This window comes from Marmota marmota, unplaced genomic scaffold (genome assembly GCF_001458135.2).
Source record: "Marmota marmota marmota unplaced genomic scaffold, marMar, whole genome shotgun sequence".
NCBI classification, from domain to species: domain Eukaryota; kingdom Metazoa; phylum Chordata; class Mammalia; order Rodentia; family Sciuridae; genus Marmota; species Marmota marmota.
In genome coordinates, this window is record NW_025999932.1 from 41209610 (window position 1) to 41231618 (window position 22009).

Below are 22009 nucleotides of genomic sequence, written 5' to 3' on the forward strand. Positions count from 1 at the left end.
AGCAGGTGGTCAATAAGCATCCTATGTTCAAGACAAATGCCTTATCTTACCTGTGCATAGCAGCTAAATGTACATTTATAAGTTTTAAGATAAACTATTTGAAGCAGGTAGAAAAACATACTGATATCTTTTGTATATGTGTGTGTGGGGGGGTGGGGGTAAGCGGGGAATGAATCCAAGGCCTCACACATACAGAAAAAATGCTCTATCACTAAGCTAAATCCTCAGTCTTTTTGAAATTTTATTTTAGACAGAATGCTATGTTGCCAAGGCTGGATTCAGGCTTGTGATCCTCCTGCCTCGCCTCAGCCTTCTGAGTAGCTGGGATTATAGGTGTGCACCACTGCATCTGGCTTGATAAAATTTTTAAATGATTTCTTACCTGTTAATTTAACTGACCAACTTCTAGTCCTTCCATATGACCTACAGGATTCTACTGTACAAAGGAGAATACAAGTTGAGATTCCAAGTGTTATAAAACCAAGACATGTAGAGGGCCCTGGGATTAAATACACGCATAAAGACATTCTGTCTAGTTGGGGATCAAGAAGAGCTTTGATGGAGAAAGCTAAGTTTGTGTTGGACCTTAAAAACCTGGCAGGATTTAGATAAAGTGGTAGTGGTGGGGCTGAGAAGGAAGAGCACAGAAGCGGGTGGGAACAGCCCTAGCAATGGCCATACTTGGAATTTTCAACTAAGAGACTCATACCACAAGCCACTGGAAGGACATGGTCTTGCTAGCAATCTGAAGAGAAGCCACACAAGCTCATCCTACCGAAGACCTTGGAAATACTGTTTTTATCTTTCTTTTCCTAGGCATGGCTGATCATTTAACTCTTCTTTGGATTACGGAAAAATTCTAGGATCCTTTCAAAATTCTTCTCCCACCCTAACTGCTTTTTGGGCCAGATTGATTTGCTAATTGGTTTCTGCTACTTACAGCCAAGAGAATGCTAATAAGTATAAACGGGCAATGGTGTTTTATTTATATATATCCTGCCACCTAGTTTCAGAGAAAAGCGTGAGAGAAAAATTTAAAGGGTAAGTACACAAATACATCCTATAAAAAGAACTAGTAAGTTTCTAGTTAGGATTCTGTCACTAAATAGCAGTGTTACTTTGGAGAAGTTACTTCACATCTCTGAGTCTCACCATCTATATAATGAAGTTACTGAAATTTCTGACATCTCTTCTAGTGCCTGTGAATGATAAATAAAAACCCTGGCCCCCCCTTTAATTGGGAATGTTTTATTATTTTATCAATGTTTAGTTTGCTTGTTCTAATATTTTCTAAAAGACCTAGGTTTAAGTAAAATTTCCTTGGGTAAAAATTAGAGAAAACTGTTTCTTGAAAGGACAACAATAAAAAGTTAAGAAGCTTGGGGCTGAGGTTGTGCTCAGTGGTAGAGCCCTCACCTAACATGTGTGAGGCACTGGGTTCGATCCTCAGAACCACATAAAAAAAGAATAAAATAAAGGAATTGTGTCCATCAATAACCAAAAAAAAAAAGTTAAGAAGCTGCCCAAGACTTGAAAATATTCTAACTTCCCCAAACTGGACCTTCCTACTCTACATATTAATTTGAGATACATTCTATGCTCAAGAACTGAAGAGAAATAACCAAGTGGCACTTTTAACATGATATTTTTAAAAGGACATCCTTAATTTGTTTGAGTTAAACTACTAAGCAAGCAGGAAGGGTGCTTATTAGCATTGGCATGTAAGTAATGAGATCAGACATGTTAGGAAGTCCTTAGGCATCAGGAAGTTATAGGCATTCATTTCCACAGACCACTCGGGATCCAGTGAATGGGGAGGCCTTTAAGAGCACTTCAAACTCTAGCTAAAACAGTTCTATGGGCTAGTAACCAAGACTTTGGACAGATCCTTCAGACTTTTATTAAAGTGACTCTTCTCTTATTTACATCATTCCTGAGTCTATACTCTTTGGAAAAGGACAGAAGAGTATTTCCACAGAACAAGTGCATTTAAAAGGTAAACCATTTTTAATATTCCTAGCAGTCTCCTTTCTTCTCATTTAAAACATTTTCCTAATAGTTTTCTGCCTGTGGTCTCAGGGTACTGCCACCTGGCATCTTAACAAACCAGTTTGGCAAACTTCTTATTCCTATATTTTAAACAGGTGAAAAGATTCAAATTTGTGAACTGATGTTCTGATTTCTATTTGCCTTCAGGAATTTTAGAAATAAAGTTTATGCTTAGATTTCAGTAAACTAACTTACAGGGTTAGTTAGCATGTGATTATTTACCTCAAAGACAACTAATATCATATATATATATCCTAAAGTTATCTGTTTATACATGTTTTCTTATAATTATGTTTAAATTACAAATATGGCAAATGTGTGAGAATTCTCAAGTTAAAATCAAAACTAAAAACCTTAATTGGAGGACTAGACTCAGTATCAGGAAAACAACTCAAAATCCTCACCCATAATACTGCCCCTCAACTTCTTCACATGAACAGGGAGAAAAAGAGATTGTATACAAAAAAGGGGATTCCTGTATAAAAGATTAAGTTGTAATGTTACCCAGAGTGTCTGTGAATGATAAGACTAGTTGTGAGAGCAGAAAGTTGTTAACTAAGGTACAAAATGTGTGAAGGAGACTGGATGGTCCTATCAGTTTATGAAAGTTGTATGACTTTTGATTAAAACAACAACAACAACAAAAAAAAACTAGTAAATAAATGAGCATTTTAAACACCACATTTGGGCTTGGGTTGTGGCTCAGTGGTAAAGAGCTCGCCTCGCACATGTGAGACCCTGGGTTTGATCCTCAGCATCACATAAAAATAAATTAGTGAAATAAAGGTATTGTGTCCAACTACAACTAAAAAATAAATATTAAAAAATAAAATAAAATAAACACCATATTTGTATATTTTAATATTCATAAAGCACTTCAGACTATAATCTTCTGTTTTTTCTATCAACATGTAATTAAAATTAATAATAAAACCTCTTAAATACAAATGTGGACATGATGTTGTATAAAGAGGCATTTTTCTATTCTATTCCCAAAGTTGCTTTCAAAAATAACAGGCATTGGCAAAAATAAATAGATTTATACAAACAAGTGCTGTTTCTATAGCATACACAGTAATGCTGTGTTGCAATAATAAAAGAAAAGGGGCAGGGAAGTTATAGTACTATAACACTGGTTGAGTATTCCTTATCCAAAATTGCTTCCAATTTCTAATATTCCTGGATTCTGGAATATTTTCATAGGCTTTACCAGTTGAGTCCCCTAGCCCTAAAGTCCACAAATTATAACTTTCCCCCAAATAATTTTGGATTTCACATTTTCAGATTAGGGATATTCAATCTGCAGTTTCTTTTAGTTAGACCTTCATTAAAAGATGCTATCTAGCTTTAGTGACAACACTTAAAATAAGAGAAAACCTTAAAACAATAGCAAAAGTGACTGATAAATGTATAGAAAAAGTCTTCTGGAAAGATTGTGTTATCTGAAGTACAGACTTAAGTATATACTTAGGTCAAATAATGTCAAATACTATCATAGATGTAATGAGGAACACAAGAAAAATACAGACCCCTGTGCTTAGGAAGACTACAGTACAGCTGAAGGACACAATATTTGTTAAATATTTCCAGAAGATTCAATACCACACATTTTTAAATCAGCTGAATATGAGTCAAATTTTTAATTATGCCTTGAATAACTCTTGTTCTCTTTACCTTGTTTAATTAGTAACAGCAGTCATGATATCATCAACTAGTCATGATATCATGACTAGTTCAGTTAGGATTTTCAATATACTTTGATACTAAGAAATCCTCACAACTACATGGTAGAAATTATTTCTCCATCAAGGACTCCTCTGAGATAAGGGCTCTTTCCTGAGTCCATCAATTTCCTTAATATGGTGTTATGTTTTGTTTTGTTTTGAAACTCTGGTAAATCATCAGAATTACATGGGAGCTTTTAAAAAATAACTGGGCCCACTCCCAAAGATTGTGTTAGAACTGCACTGTGAGGAAAGAAGTAAGTAGTGGCATTTTTATGACCTCCCTAGATAATTTTAATATGCAGCAGCCACATTTTTTCCTGTTTTTCTCTCTTCTTTCTCTCGTCTCCTCTCCTATCTCTCCCCTCCACCCTTCTGTGTTAATTTTATTTTCTTGAAAAATGAAAGGAATAGCTCAAAGAGCTGTTCAAAAATGCCATCAATTGCACTGTTCATCATTATTTAATGTACCACTAAGAAAGACAAAATACTAGCATTAAACTTTGACAAGCCAATGATTTTAAGACATACCTCAATTTCAGAAATGTTAAAAGTGAAAAATGTTAATATGAGACTTCTCCATCTCTAATCTATAATTACTCTACTCCACATATGTTCCCTTGAGCTGCCATCTACTATTCTCTCCCTTCAGGACCCTTCTCTCTTCTGCACCATCTCATCACTAAAGACAAAGGAACAGTGGAGGGGCAGAGCATTTGGGAGCAGAGACCCTCTTTGTTCACAGATTTCATAACAATTCTACCTTTACATGAGTTTTAAAAATCATGTCATTCATTTATAGGTCATAGGTATATTAACGTAAATAAAATATTTTCTTCCCAAAGAGAGAATAAAATTCCATTTTGGAAAATAGTACTAAAAAAATGAATTCTATACAATGTTATAATTTCAGTGTTAGTTGATTTGATGGCTCAATGAAGTGCTTTTGCTCATCTGGTTACAATAAAATTTTCAGGTCAATAATAATGTATATGGCTACACTTCAAAATAAAAGCTTCATTTAAAAAAGCATAAAATATGCCTTCTGCTTAGAAAATTATAAAACATAGGCTTTTCCTGAAAGATTAATCTTCCAAGGTATACTCAAAATATGGATTAATATGATTTAATAAATTGTTGTCAAGATTACTTCTGCAGTTAAAAGCAAAGAAATGTGGAATGGAATTTTACCTGAACTTCTTGGCTAGTCTATCATTTTTATTTGCACTTTTTTGATACACAGTACTGTTTTCTTTCCTCAAATGAGGCTAAAAAATTCACCAATGTAGCTAAGTTTCCTGGGCTTCTATGAAGACTTGATTCAACACTGCAAAACACTTATATGTGTACTCACTTGACTGGAATGACACATTCACATGATCTTTTGGTCAGAGGTTGTGTCCAATGAGTCCTAGGAAGGTTCAAGCATTCTTGCATAGTTCCTGAGATGCTGTGGTCAGTTATATAAGGTGGCTGACATTGTATTTGTCTTAATGTGATTCCAGTCCCAGAAAATATTAATGCAGATGAACTTTATATTACAAAATGAAACTAAGTATTGACAAATAGAAATAGATTAGTTTTGAAAAATCCTCAATTCTTGAATTGTTAATATATAATACAGTGTCATTTATTTTTTAGCACACAAAGAGGCTAACAAAATATTCACAGAAATTACCACCTTGTTTCTCACATCTAATGCCTTTAACAGGAGGCTATGAAGAAACAAGCCACATTTCAAAAAGAAAAAGAAACTCATAGGAAGGTCAAAGCACAAGTCAACAAACTGGAAAAATGTGGGGAAGTCCTAGACAGAAACATAATGCCAGATTTAAGTAGAAACTGATAACTGCTTCTCTAGCTATAGGTAGTTTTATTCTTTCTATGTAAGAGGAACCAATCCTTTCAAAAGACAGGCATACAAGATGCAGGTGACAAAACCAAAAAGATTTGGTAGAGGTGTTCTTATCAAAGGCAGCTCCTAGGACATGCCTTTTCCTTGAAAAGCAGTGGCTGAGAGGAGAAGGAAGATGGCGGCGAGGGGAGTGCATTGCCCCCGTGTGCTGCTTCACTGTGTGGGAGTATGACAAGTCAGGACGGCTAAAGGATATCTTGTTAGGAATTTCCAGCAATAGTGGGGTGCTCCGGAACCTGGAGGAAGGATTTCCATCGCACGAGGATCGGCTACGGGGACTCAAACGCGAGAGGTTTGTCGCACGGAGGGTAACACTGCTTATTCAGCAAATCGCCCCGCGGCTAGAGTCTGCAGCGCGCGCTGGGAAACGAGGAGATAGCGACGCAGGGATACAGCGCTGCAGTTTCTGCCAGCCGTGCAAGCACCGTACTCAGGGCTGAATTCTGGGTTCGAGATGGGGGAAGGAAGCGGTCCATCTCAGTTCTCCACACCGGTCAGACCACAGAGGAGGCCAGCAGCCACCATGTTGGAAAGCTGACGTCACCATACCTGTTTTCGACTGACGGCAGCTCATTCAGCCATAGAACAGGTAATTTCAGGCTGCAATTTGCCTGCGGCTTGCAGACAGATTGCTAGGGTTCAGTGCCTGGGGGCTTCTTAGAACCTGATCTTATCGGAGCGAACACCGAGCGCGGGGCGGCCGAGTTCCAGCTCCCAGAACCGTCCCGGAACCGCCCTGGCCCAGGGCCGCGGAGCCTGCGGAGGCTGCTTCTTGGACCCTGCTCCTATCAGAGCATACACCAAGCACTAAGCGGCCGAATTCCGGCTCCCGGAACTGAGCCCGCGGGGACTGCTTCTTGGAGCCTACACTTATAGGAGCTTACACCGAGCACGGAGCGGCCGAGTTCCGGCTCCCGGAACTTCCCTGGCCCGGGGCTAGGAGCCCGCGGAAACTGCTTCTCGGTCCGGGTCCTGCTGAGGGCCGGTCAGGACTCACCCGTTGCTTTGGTTGCCCGGCAAGGGGAACGAAATGCTGCCATTCGCATAGGATACCAACATGGCAGAGATCTGATGTCATCAGAAAGCGGCGGAGGAGAGAACTTCATCAATACCAGCGGCGACAGAAACAGTTGGTCTCCTGGTAGGGGGGGTGAGGCACAGACACCCGAGTCTCCTCAATTTGTCGTCGAGCCAGAGGGGAGGAGCCGGGCCGCCGCCAGCGCCCGGAGCAGGCCCAGCGGCTCGCCAGCGTGGTGACCGCGTGACCCCAATTGGAGAGGGGGCGGAGCGGAGCCGCCACCCGCACCCGCAAGGTGGGCAGACCCGCGACCCAGTGGTACATGGGCGTGGTAGGAGGGGCAGGGCAGAGCCGCCGTTCGCGCTTGCAAGGTAAACAGACCTGTGACAGCCTGGCGGGTCAGGCCCAGTGGCCTGCCAGTGTGGTACACACGTCACCCCAACTGGAGTAGGGGCAGAGCAGATCCTTCTCCCACGCCCGGATCAGGCCCTGCCGGTGTGGTGGTCACGTGACCCCAATTGGAGTGGGGGCGGAGCGGAACCGCCACCCGTGCCCGCAGGGTGAGCAGACCTGTGACCAACCTGCAGATCAGGCCCAGGGGTCCGCAGGCGTGGTAGGAGGGGCAGGGCAGATCCGCCGCCCGCGCCTCCAAGGTAGGCAGACCTGCAACAGACCGGCGGATCAGGCCCAGGAGCCTGCCGGCGTGGTACACACACCACCCTAATTGGAGTAGGGGCAGAGCAGAGTCGCCGCCCGTGCCAGGAACAGGCCCAGCGTCCTGCAGGCGGGGTAGTCACGACACCCCAATTGGAGTAGGGGCAGAGCAGAGCCTCCACCCGTGCCCGAAAGGTGGGCAGATCTGCGACCGACCAGCGGGACAGGCCCAGTGGCCTGCCGGTACGACAGACACGTCACCCCATTTGGAGTAGGGGCAGAGTAGAGCCGCCGCCCGCGCCTGCAGGGTAGGCAAACCTGCAACCGACCGGCGGATCAGGCCCGGTGGCCTGCCGGCGTGGTACACTCGTCACCCCAATTGGAGTAGGGGCAGAACAGAGCCGCCGCCAGCGCCCAGAACAGGCCCAGTGACCTGCCGGCGTGGTAGCCACGACACCCCAATTGGAATAAGGAGAGAGCAGAGCCGCCGCCCGCGCCTGCAGGAAAGATACGCAAGCAGTATGAAAAGACAAGGAAAGAAAGGACCACAAGCAATGCAGGTCAACGCAACTTTAGAAGAGGTAACAGCTGCAGCAGATGGAATGTCAGATAAAGAATTCAGGATATACATGCTTCAGATGATCTGGAGTATCAAGGAAGACATTAAACAGCAAAATCAGACAATGAAAGATCACTTCGACAATGAATTACGCAAACAAATCCAGGAAGCAAAGGATCAACTATACAGGGAGATAGAGGTTATAAAAAACAAACAAACAGAAATCCTAGAAATGCAGGAAGCAATAAACCAACTTAAAAACTCAATGGAGAATACTACCAGCAGAGTAGAACACTTAGAAGATAGAACATCAGACAATGAAGACAAAGTATTTCAACTGGAAAAGAACATAGACAGCTCAGCAAGACTGTTAAGAAACCATGAGCAGAACATCCAAGAAATATGGGATAACATTAAGAGACCAAACTTAAGAGTCATTGGGATACAGGAAGGTACAGAGCTCCAAACCAAAGGAATGAGCAGTCTATTCAATGAAATAATACGAGAAAACTTCCCAGACTTGAAGAATGAGACAGAATCCCAAATCCTAGAAGCCTACAGGACGCCGAATGTGCAAAATCATAAGAGATCCACACCTAGACACATTATAATGAAGATGCCCAACATACAGAATAAGGAGAGAATTTTAAAAGCTACAAGAGAAAGGAAGCAGATTACATTTAGGGGTAAGCCAATCAGGATAACAGCTGATCTTTCAACACAGACTCTGAAAGCTAGAAGATCCTGGAATAACATATTTCAAACACTGAAAGAAAATGGGTTCCAACCAAGAATTGTGTATCCAGCGAAATTAAGCTTCAGGATGGAAGATGAAATTAAAACCTTCCACGATAAACAAAAGTTTAAAGAATTCGCAGCTAGAAAACCATCTCTTCAAAACATCCTCGCCAAAGCATTACAGGAAGAGGAAATGGAAAATAACAATGAAAACCAACAGTGGGAGGTAGGACAGTAAAGGGGGGGGAAATAATCAAAGAGGAAAACAAACCATGTTTAGTAACAGAAATAAACAAATATGGCTGGAAGAACAACCCATATCTCAATAATAACCCTAAATGTTAATGGCTTAAACTCACCAATTAAGAGACACAGGCTAGTAGAATGGATCACAAAACAAGACCCAACAATATGCTGCCTACAGGAGACGCATTTGATAGGAAAAGACATACATAGGCTGAAGGTGAAAGGTTGGGAAAAATCATATCACTCATATGGACTTCGGAAACAAGCAGGAGTGTCCATACTCATATCAAATAAAATAGATTTCAAGCCAAAGTTAATCAAAAGGGATAAAGAGGGACACTACATACTGCTTAAGGGAACCATACACCAACAAGACATAACAATCATAAATATTTATGCCCCAAACAATGGTGCAGCTATGTTCGTCAAACAAACTCTTCTCAAGTTCAAGAGTCTAATAGACCACCATACCATAATCATGGGAGACTTCAACACACCTCTCTCGCCACTGGACAGATCTTCCAAACAAAAGTTGAATAAGGAAACTATAGAACTCAATAACACTATTAATAACCTAGACCTAATTGACATATATAGAGTATACCACCCAACATCAAGCAGTTACACTTTTTTCTCAGCAGCACATGGATCCTTCTCAAAAATAGATCATATATTATGTCACAGGGCAACTCTTAGACAATATAAAGGAGTAGAGATAATACCATGCATCTTATCTGATCATAATGGAATGAAACTGAAAATCAACGATAAAAGAAGGAAGGAAAAAGCATACATCACTTGGAGAATGAACAATAGGTTACTGAATGATCAATGGGTTATAGAAGACATCAAGGAGGAAATTAAAAAATTCTTAGAGATAAATGAAAACACAGACACAACATATCGGAATCTATGGGACACATTGAAAGCAGTTCTAAGAGGAAAATTCATTGCTTGGAGTTCATTCCTTAAAAAAAGAAAAAACCAACAAATAAATGATCTCATACTTCATCTCAAAATCCTTGAAAAAGAAGAGCAAAACAACAGCAAAAGAAGTAGAAGGCAAGAAATAATTAAAATCAGAGCTGAAATTAATGAAATCGAAACAAAAGAAACAATTGAAAAAATTGACAAAACTAAAAGTTGGTTCTTTGAAAAAATAAACAAAATCGACAGACCCTTAGCGATGCTAGCGAAGAGAAGAAGAGAGAGAACTCAAATTACTAGCATACGGGATGAAAAAGGCAATATCACAACAGACACTTCAGAAATACAGAAGATAATCAAAAACTATTTTGAATCCTTATACTCCAATAAATTAGAAGATAGTGAAGGCATAGATAAATTTCTTAAGTCATATGATCTGCCCAGATTGAGTCAGGAGGATATAGACAACCTAAACAGACCAATATCAATTGAGGAAATAGAAGAAACCATCAAAAGACTACCAACTAAGAAAAGCCCAGGACCGGATGGGTATACAGCAGAGTTTTACAAAACCTTTAAAGAGGAACTAATACCAATACTTTTCAAGCTACTTCAGGAAATAGAAAAAGAGGGAGAACTTCCAAATTCATTCTACGAGGCCAACATCACCCTGATACCTAAACCAGACAAAGACACTTCAAAGAAAGAAAACTACAGACCAATATCTCTAATGAACCTAGATGCAAAAATCCTCAATAAAATTCTGGCGAATCGGATACAAAAACATATCAAAAAAATTGTACACCATGATCAAGTAGGATTCATCCCTGGGATGCAAGGCTGGTTCAATATACGGAAATCAATAAATGTTATTCACCACATCAATAGACTTAAAAATAAGAACCATATGATCATCTCGATAGATGCGGAAAAAGCATTCGACAAAGTACAGCATCCCTTTATGTTCAAAACTCTAGAAAAACTAGGGATAACAGGAACATACCTCAATATTGTAAAAGCAATCTATGCTAAGCCTCAGGCTAGCATCATTCTGAATGGAGAAAAACTGAAGGCATTCCCTCTAAAATCTGGAACAAGACAGGGATGCCCTCTCTCTCCACTTCTGTTCAACATAGTTCTCGAAACACTGGCCAGAGCAATTAGACAGACGAAAGAAATTAAAGGCATCAAAATAGGAAAAGAAGAACTTAAATTATCACTATTTGCAGATGATATGATTCTATACCTAGCAGACCCAAAAGGCTCTACAAAGAAACTATTAGAGCTAATAAATGAATTCAGCAAAGTGGCAGGATATAAAATCAACACGCATAAATCAAAGGCATTCCTGTATATCAGCGACAAATCCTCTGAAATGGAAATGAGGACAACCACTCCATTCACAATATCTTCAAAAAAAATAAAATACTTGGGAATCAACCTAACAAAAGAGGTGAAAGACTTATACAATGAAAACTACAGAACCCTAAAGAGAGAAATAGAAGAAGATCTTAGAAGATGGAAAAATATACCCTGTTCATGGATAGGCAGAACTAACATCATCAAAATGGCGATATTACCAAAAGTTCTCTATAGGTTTAATGCAATGCCAATCAAAATCCCAACGGCATTTCTTGTAGAAATAGAGAAAGCAATCATGAAATTCATATGGAAAAATAAAAGACCCAGAATAGCAAAAACAATGCTAAGCAGGAAGTGTGAATCAGGCGGTATAGCGATACCAGACTTCAAACTATACTACAGAGCAATAGTAACAAAAACAGCATGGTACTGGTACCAAAACAGGCGGGTGGACCAATGGTACAGAATAGAGGACACAGAAACCAATCCACAAAACTACAACTATCTTATATTTGATAAAGGGGCTAAAAGCATGCAATGGAGGAAGGATAGCATCTTCAACAAATGGTGCTGGGAAAACTGGAAATCCATATGCAACAAAATGAAACTGAATCCCTTTCTCTCGCCATGCACAAAAGTTAATTCAAAATGGATCAAGGAGCTTGATATCAAATCAGAGACACGCCGTCTGATAGAAGAAAAAGTTGGCTACGATCTACATACTGTGGGGTCGGGCTCCAAATTCCTCAATAGGACACCCATAGCACAAAAGTTAATAACTAGAATCAACAAATGGGACTTACTCAAACTAAAAAGTTTTTTCTCAGCAAAAGAAACAATAAGAGAGGTAAATAGGGAGCCTACACCCTGGGAACAAATCTTTACTCCTCACACTTCAGATAGAGCCCTAATATCCAGAGTATACAAAGAACTCAAAAAATTAGACAATAAGAGAACAAACAACCCAATCAACAAATGGGCCAAGGACCTGAACAGACACTTCTCAGAGGAGGACATACAGTCAATCAACAAGTACATGAAAAAATGCTCACCATCTCTAGCTGTCAGAGAAATGCAAATCAAAACCACCCTAAGATACCATCTCACTCCAGTAAGATTGGCAGCCATTATGAAGTCAAACAACAACAAGTGCTGGCGAGGATGTGGGGAAAAGGGTACACTTGTACATTGCTGGTGGGACTGCAAATTGGTGCAGCCAATTTGGAAAGCAGTATGGAGATTTCTTGGAAAGCTGGGAATGGAGCCACCATTTGACCCAGCTATTCCCCTTCTTGGTCTATTCCCTAAAGACCTAAAAAGAGCATGCTACAGGGACACTGCTACATCGATGTTCATAGCAGCACAGTTCACAATAGCAAGACTGTGGAACCAACCTAGATGCCCTTCAATAGACGAATGGATAAAAAAAATGTGGCATTTATACACAATGGAGTATTACTCTGCATTAAAAAATGACAAAATCATAGAATTTACAGGGAAATGGATGGCATTAGAGCAGATTATGCTAAGTGAAGCTAGCCAATCCCTAAAAAACAAATGCCAAATGTCTTCTTTGATATAAGGAGAGTAACTAAGAACAGAGTAGGGACGAAGAGCAGGAGAAGAAGATTAACATTTAACAGGGATGAGAGGTGGGAGGGAAAGGGAGAGAGAAGGGAAATTGCATGGTAATGGAAGGAGACCCTCAGGGTTATACAGTGGAGGGGGTAGAGAGAGAGGAGGGGAGGGGAGGGGAGAGGTGGGGAAGTGGGATGGTGGAGGATGGGAAAGGCAGCGGAGCACAACAGACACTAGTATGGCAATATGTAAATCAATGGATGTGTAACTGATGTGATTCTGCAATCTGTGTATGGGGTGAAGGTGGGAGTTCATAACCCACTTGAATCAAAGTGTGGAATATGATATGTCAAGAAATTTGTAATGTTTTGAACAACCCACAATAAAAAAAATAAACTTTGAAGAAAAAAAAAAAAAGCAGTGGCTGAGTGCAGAGGAGTGATCTGTTCAGTCTAAGGGAACTGTCTAACCAAAAGACACATCTTCCTGATAAGGTTCTATTTCCTTCCATAGCACAGGAATATTTCTGGAATAAAAATGGAGGAAGTACATTATTATGATGATGTCCTGTATCAATAATGATGATGGCAAGAACCTTGTTTCCCCATTAGAAGTTGGCAGGAAAGATGGGAATTATTTTCATTATCCTGGAATAAACTGTGCCTAATGCAGACAGTAAGAGATGTTATCTCATAGTGGAGAGTTTTGCTGGAATTTGGTGAGGCATTTGGCCCAATTGACTTCAGGAGAGGCTTATCATACCAAGGGTTTCTTTAAATTGTCAAAGTGGCTAAAGGGCCATTTTGTGTACCATTACAGTTGTCTAAATTAGAAGCATCTAACTCTTATAAAGAACTAAGGTTCTATCTTTCAAAATTTTGTATCTTTCCGCCTGCAAAGGCAGATGAAATCCTTAAATCTCGTTATCAAATGCACCTAGGCATGCTAACCTTTGAAGTGTGGTTAAGCCTTTCTGATAAAATGATTAATTACAGTTTGTATCTGCAGCAAGGAGAGAAATATAGTCACATAAATAAAGAATGTTTCCCTTGGTGTAGGTACAGAAACACCATTTTCTAGATTTAGGGATGTGTGTGTGAACCTCCACAACACTACCTACAATAACTATTCCCCATACCAAGTGGACAGACTTACGACAGACTTACAAGTGGCCAACTTGGCCCTCTCTTAAGGAGCACATGTACAACAACAAGCAGCAATGATCAATAAATCTCTACAATGGAGGTAATGTGGATAAGCTGGGGCCTAATGGGGCAAAGACTACAGAAAAGTATCATGATTCACAGCAGCTTCTAGTGAGGCACTAAGATCAGGCTTCAGTTAACACTACTGCTGCCAAGCCACAGGTGGCAAGCAGGTCTGCAAAAGTCAAGTAGACCAGATTGAAGTGAGGAGTGAGGAAAAGTGATCAAGGGTAACAGGCACATGATGGGGTGGATCAGCATCTATCAAGGCAAGCCTGGAGAAGTGCATTAGTGACTGAAAATTTGGCAGCAGAAACCAGAAGTGAGTTCCCAAGTGTAAGGAATGATGACTGAAGAGGATCACAGTCCCATGCCCAGCAGTCCTGCCTCACCTCCTACCTCCTTGCTCCCATGGAAGCCCATCCTCTAGCAGAAAGAGTGTCAAGACTTCCCCAGAGTCTCATACCTGTCTGTAGACAGGTCAAACAGGGTATAAAGAAGCAATGCAGCATTACATAGCATATAAACACATTATTTTATTTAACATATGAGAAAATTCTAGCACCGTCTCCATCACTATACTACAGTCATGCTGTATTGATCCTAGTGTCCCATAAAATTCATAAATGAAAGTGTTATATTTTTGTTAATTCTACTATTATATTATGCTACTTGTATGTAGTGACCATCTGTAATGGTAACATAAGAATCCATGCCACATTTCCAATCTGTGTCCCTCCTCCAAATCTATTAAGTATTTCTTTAAAAGTTTTATGTATACAAAATATCTGATTCTGAAACAGCAAAATCAATGCAGACATGAGACTGTCAGAATACAAGAGCAAACTCATTAAAATGCTGTTAAGACTGAGAGGAAACATTAGACTAAGTATTGGCTTTGCCATTAACAAGTTGTAAAGTCCAAGATAAAACACTAAAATTGTCTGGAATGCAATTTTAACTTTTGTAAAATGAGACAGTTGAATCTCATCATTTCTAAGCAAAAATTCAGCTCTGAAAATATGCCTCAGTTTTCAAGTCCAAATTCAATGGGCTTTTGATAATCTCAATGATACACACAGTTAAGAATATTATCTTTTATATCTGAAGGAAATCTAACACTGTTGAGAGAAAATAAAAGGTGGACATTTTTAAAGGAATCTAATACTTCTAACAACATACAGCTGAATAATTTTAAAATACCTTTAGTGCAATAGAAACATAAATCAATTTAATTTAAATTTAAAGTCTAACTCTAAAAACAATGTAATTCTTCAGAATAATTTAGTAGACAGGTAGGTCAAGGGTTCACATTTCTCACCACTGTGCCTTTAAATTTTAGAAGTTAAAGCTTCATAACATAAAATGCTTTGGAAGGCAAGTTATAGAGGAAGCGGGGGCATCACAGTCACACAGTTCTTTGACCCTTTGTGAAATAAGCCAACAAATAACAAACAAACTTGCCTGTGACATTACTCTGTAGTAGATATTCTGAATCTTCATCTTTCTCCTATTTCCCCAGCACACATGCACACATACCGCATACACACAGTGCCTTATTTTCTACAGTAGTCTTTGTTCAGCACTGAAGCAGGTTTAGGGTGAAACAAACTCATATATATTTCACAGGAAATCATAACCAAAAAAAAAAAAAAACGTGAAAGAGTACTACAATGCCTATTTTATTTTTCCTTTAAGGTTAAAAAAATAATAATAATAAATTATTTTGTTAAAATATGTTATGAAAATTTATTCCTACTTAACCAAGAACCCCAAATCAGAATCACATGCAAATCCAAACAAATTCAAGTATGATGCCACAAACAATAGGTTTAAATATTCTTACTTGGGTCTCAAAAATGATGACTACACTACTGTGAAATATGTGACTTTTTATAGAAGAGAAAATTCTATACACCTAGGCCCTTTCAGCTTAGTTTCCTACTTATGATTTACTTTTAAAATGACATTAAGGAACATTTGCTATTTATCAAAAAAAAAAAAATGACAGCATTATTCAATATTAAGCCTGACTGGCTGAGAAATAATTTAAACATTTTGAAAATGATAGAAATTCACATTTTTGTAGAATTAAAAACATGTAACTGTTAAACTGGTAAGAGGAAAATCAATTTATTCTGAGTAATTCTTAGTATTTCAAAGAATATACATAAAAACCCTTCACAACAATTCCCTGCCCTGATACGGTTAAATGCAAATTCTCTTTTCCATCTTACTCCAGAAAGCTCCTGCATACATAGCCGACACGCCACCTACTGCAAAACCAAGCTGACAGCACAGGCGATGCTGCCAGCATTTCCATTCCATCGCCAGGCTGGGACTGAATAAAGGCGTGTTTGTGTGGTAGTGTTTCTGTTTTAAAAGCCTCAAGCCAAGAAGAACAAGCTAAAATAGCATCTTCAGAAATGGAGCGTAAAATAATCAGAAGAGAAAAAGAAAAAGAATATGAAGGGAAACACAACAGCCTGGAAGACACTGACCAAGGAAAGAACTGCAAATCTACACTGATGACTCTCAACGTTGGTGGATATTTATACATTACTCAAAAACAGACACTGACCAAGTACCCAGACACTTTCCTTGAAGGTATAGTAAATGGGAAAATCCTTTGTCCATTTGATGCTGATGGCCATTATTTCATAGACAGGGATGGACTCCTCTTCAGGCATGTCCTAAACTTCCTACGAAATGGAGAACTTCTGTTGCCAGAAGGGTTTCGAGAAAATCAACTTCTCGCACAAGAAGCAGAATTCTTTCAGCTCAAGGGACTGGCAGAGGAAGTGAAATCCAGGTGGGAAAAAGAGCAGCTAACACCCAGAGAAACCACTTTCTTGGAAATAACAGATAACCATGATCGTTCACAAGGACTGAGGATCTTCTGTAATGCTCCTGATTTCATATCAAAAATTAAATCTCGAATTGTTCTGGTGTCTAAAAGCAGGCTGGATGGATTTCCAGAGGAGTTTTCAATATCGTCAAATATCATTCAATTTAAATACTTCATAAAGTCTGAAAATGGCACTCGACTGGTACTAAAGGAAGACAACACCTTTGTCTGTACCTTGGAAACTCTGAAGTTTGAGGCTATAATGATGGCGTTAAAGTGTGGTTTTAGACTGCTGACCAGCCTGGATTGTTCCAAAGGGTCAATTGTTCACAGCGATGCACTTCATTTTATCAAGTAATTACCTGTCTTATGAACAAAGACAACAAGCATGCAGCCAGCAAGCTTCGGAAAACCACAGCATCAAAGGCATCCCAAATAGCGTGCCCAGCTAGCTCTGTACTACAGAGCCCTGCTGCTAATCAAGTACTGTGAGCTAATGGTATGTAAATTGTATCGCTAAAGATGTTCTTCTCTGGGGTGTTCCTGCAGATTGGACTCTTCCACCTAAAATGAAAACAGTAATCTTCTATATTCTATAAATAAAGACTGAATGCTTTTTGCTATTTGTTTATTTTTCCTTAAGCTGTCTTTTAATCAGAATGTCTTGGGTACTTGCACAAAAAACAAGCATGTACATTATCTGTAGTGCATTTCAAATAAATGGTAATAAAATATTTTAAGGGGCTTTTAAGGTTTAAAATCCTTTCTACTTATAGCAGAAATTTACAAAGAAACTGAACTGGTAAATTACCACTGAAAGCAAAACAGATGTGCATATCTACCTGGAGCAGAGCTATAGTGAAACAAAATGAGATTGTATAAAGCTGTTAAAGCTATTGATTTGATTTTTAACAGCAGGCACCAAAAGCTTATTCACAATTTCTGTATCTCACGCTGGAATTATAGCTTAATTGATAATTTGCTGAGAATTCCTAGAAAATTGCTTGATGACAATAAAAAATAATTAAAAGCACTGCTAGCTTCTTTGCTTGTATTATAATGATAAAAAAGTTACATGTGTCACTTTAAAAACAAGTAGTACACTTGATGATTTCACACATTATTATTTATGCACTGATGTAATCGACCAGAAGGCTATAGTAACCCTGGCTGGTCTTATGAGTAACAAAAATCAGCAAATTCATTTCTTTGCACACTGAGCTCCAATACAGCATGAATAATATTCTCAATGGAGTGCATGGTATTAGAATAATAAAGAAGACCATTTTCACAATCATCTAAATATGTGTTCATTTTTCAAGCTCAAAAATATTAAATGAACATCACTAAACATTATTGTCATGGAAGAACTTTATTGATTCTTTTCAATAACTATGTTGATGCTAAATCTTAGACATGAGAGTTGTGTTGATTTACCCATGCTAATTTTTAAAAACTGTTTTACATGTGGTTGCTTTAATTAGATAATCTACAATCTGAACTCTTTAAATGTGAGTGCATCCCCCTTTCCCCCACACAAAGAACAGCTAAATCATTTCTATGCACTCATTCTTTGGTTTCTAAGAACATATTATATCTTAAATTTGCTCCTTTAAAAATAAAATATTAAAATTGATAACTAAATCTTAGATTTAATGAACCTCAACAAAAGATTTCTGAAAATGTTGACTGGGGTGATACTGTTAAATTAGTATACATACCAAAATTTTGACTACTCATAAAAAGTTAGAATGAATAAAGCTAATACTTATTCACAGAACTATAAGTGATTTTCAGTTACAATATTTAGGGTAATATAAAAGTTGGCTGTGTAAAAGAAATCTTTTTAAACCTATTATCCCAAAAAGTCTTTTGAAAAATTCACACTAAAAACAACAGTAAACTCCACATCAATTACACAGTTTTTCCTTTATGTATACTGAGAGGAAAATGTTTTTGTTAAAATAGCAAATTTTCCTACTTACTTTAAATGGTTTAATCAGGACCTAAAGGAACTAAAAAAAAAAAAAAATAGGGAAAAATAGTAAAATCTAAGTCACTATAATTGAAATGTTTATATACTGCTCCAGTGTATGGATTTATTTTTCTTTGGCATTTTACTTCAATACACAAAAAATGGTAGTAATTTAATGTCAAAGTCAGATTTGCTCTAACAAGATTTCATTACTGATAATAAAAACAGCCCTGACTGATATATTTTACAGGAGATATGGTTGAACCATCTCCTTAGAAGTTATTACAAGTAAGATTTTGCATCAATTCACAAAAAGATAAATTAAATTTTACATAACAAAGTTAATATTTTGAGAAACCACTAAAGAAATCAGATTCATTTTTATATATAACAAGCAAACAAATCATATCTAGATGCATTTAATTTCTCCTCAAGCTTCTGATAAATCACAGTATTATAAAACAATGTAATAATTTAGAAGAAAATTTGACTAGACTGGTTATCCTTGTAACTTTTCATAAATGTACATTATTATTATTTGTGTTATTTGTATGTGTATGTGGCACTAGGAGTCGAACACAGGGCCTCATGCATGCACGAAAGCACTCTGCCACTGAGATGCATCTCCAGTTCTAAATGCACCTTCTGAAATTAAAAATTACTTGTATTTGGACTTACATATTCAAATGCCTGTGATATTGCGCTATGAATAGAAAACACCTAGGTTTTAGTGTTTTCTGAAATCATTTAGAAATATATTCTATTCAAAAAACTCAAGAAATCATACAAAATGCCGACTATAATCCAGAATGAAGCTTTTATCACATTTTGTTTGCAATCAATGAAGAATTTTTCTCAAATCTTATAAGTAAATACTGTAAAGAATAAATCACAAAGTGAATCTTTATCTGTCTTTTGTTAAAGAAAGGCAATAAAAAGGTTACTATAGTTGCCCTGAGCTAAACATATATTCTCTTGTATTTGGAATTAGCCCATGCAATGATTTTAGCACCAACTTTAAAATATGCAAAATACAAACATTCCTGATGGCTTTTACTATATTTTCAAAATGTATATGGCTAACTAACTTAAGCATTTGAAATGTAATTAATAAAAAGTAACGTCTGTTAAGTGTTTTACTATGTACAAGATACTGTGCTATGAACACAATTATCTCAGTTAATCCTCAAACAACCCAAGAAAGATACTGATATTTTCTTATAAATGAAGAGAGAAAGACTAACATGCCCAAGATCATGGAACCAAGATTTAAAACTCATAGCAGTTCCAGAGCCAGCAGTAAGTATTGCCTAGTTTCTAAGGCCAATTATATTTCTAACACCTAAAACATGGCACAAAATAGGCATTCATGAAGTAGGTCTGAATAGAAAATCCCAAAATACAGAATCTCACGATGCAAGAATTCCTAAAATGTTAAGTGAAAACTGCACTTTGGAAAAGCAAATAATATTTTTAATGTCATGTCATGTCATCTAAAGAACATGAGGTGAATCATCCATCTCACAAGACTAAAGAATATTTCAAATTTGTCTATTTGTGAATCTAGATTTTTACATATCAGGTTTGCTGAAAAGAAGGTTAACTTGTTATGACTTGTACAATCCACCGAACTAATACCTTATGAGAGAAAATATGGTACAATGAAACTCACATAGATTCTGGAACCAGACTTGGGTTCAAATTCCACTACTTCCACTAACTTGTTTACAGGATCATAAGCAAGGTCCTTAACTTTTAAATTTTCAACCTCTGCACAGCAAACAAGGGATAATAGTAATTATTTGAAAAGGCTTTTGAAAGGTTTAATTTAAATTGTGAATTTTATGTAAAGTGCTCACCCTTCACAGACTTTCAATAATAACACTGATTATTGTCTAGTGCAAAGGCACATTCACAGCCATTAAAAATAGGCATAAAAACGCACACTTCATTGATTAGGCTTTCTACTTAAACAGAGAACTTTTAACAAATGCATACTTATTTCTGTGATGAAGTACTATAAGACACAAAAATATTCTTTAAATTACTATAAGCAAACAGATTTCATTTTATTAGTTTAAAAATACATATGAGTTTCTTGGGAATTATTTTTTAGCCTCAGAAAAATCTACAACAAAATAAATATAGCTGCTGTTTTATAAGCAATTTAAAATCAATGGAAGCAATACATGGGATCATGCAATCTTAAAGATACATCCATCTAATAAATTATGATTAAATACCTTAAAATGCAATGGTGTTAGTCATAGTTAAAATTACAGCATTTGAATCATAATTAATTGTCTTGGTAGTGAAGCAGAGACGTAATATGGACTAATCATGCTAAGAAACATATATATTATCTCACTTATATATCAGTGAGAATCTTTTAAAAGTATACACTATTATTAACTATAGTCACCATGTTGTACAATAGGAAAAAATCATACATGGCTGATTTATAAAACAACCAAAACTGAAACCATAATACACATGTCTAATTGTTATAATGCAGCCAAAAAACACCACATTAAGATTCAGTATATAAGATTCAGGTACTCTGAAAACTGGAAGTAGGATACATTAAAATGTCACTGTTTCCCAGATATATTTCCTTTTCTTTGTGTCCCAGTGAAAATTTAGATTATCTGAGAATCAGGCAGATTGCACTTAATGAAGGCAAGAAAAAGGTGGCTTAACTATACCTCTTGCTATTACAGAACAAAGCATTACTGTGTATACTGTAAAGTTCATTAATGATGGATATGAAGAAAATAACAAACTCATGCTTATATAAAATACGTACAGATTTAGACAATTAACACTGAAATGCTTAAGTGAAGCCAAAGGCTATCAATGCATTAAGTAAAACTGTTCCTAATCTTCATTCTGAATCAACCCAAGACCTTCCATTTAACTAAAGGTTGTAATAAAAAATTTCAAGTAGAATTACTTTTAACTCACTTTATATTTTAAACTTAACATGTACCTTATTGTAGTTTGTTTTAAGGGAGGTTCAAGGCAGTGGAAAAGGAAAGCAGTTGGAAGCTTCAAAATCAAAGTAAAAAGAGATATCAATTCTTTAATGTTAGGAATGACTAGTGAAATAAAAGAATAAAACTACTTCTAGAGAAACTAAACGTTTTCCAACAACCACCACCTATCCACCTCTTTCCTGCAAAGAAATCATGTATGCTTGTTTCTGTGTGTT

The 22009-nt window shown here is 37.5% G+C and overlaps 2 protein-coding genes across 2 annotated transcripts in view; one reads left to right on the plus strand and one right to left on the minus strand.

Moving 5' to 3' along the window:
* Nucleotides 1–22009, minus strand: part of Gtf2f2 (general transcription factor IIF subunit 2) — a 153497-nt gene that overhangs the window by 63936 nt on the left and 67552 nt on the right. The gene's annotated exons all lie outside the window — the stretch shown is intronic.
* Nucleotides 1711–18114, plus strand: Kctd4 (potassium channel tetramerization domain containing 4). Its single transcript, XM_015484310.2, has 2 exons — nucleotides 1711–1996; nucleotides 16218–18114. Exon 2 carries the CDS (start codon nucleotides 16402–16404, stop codon nucleotides 17179–17181), a length of 780 nt encoding a protein of 259 aa, XP_015339796.1. The 5' UTR covers nucleotides 1711–1996; nucleotides 16218–16401; the 3' UTR covers nucleotides 17182–18114.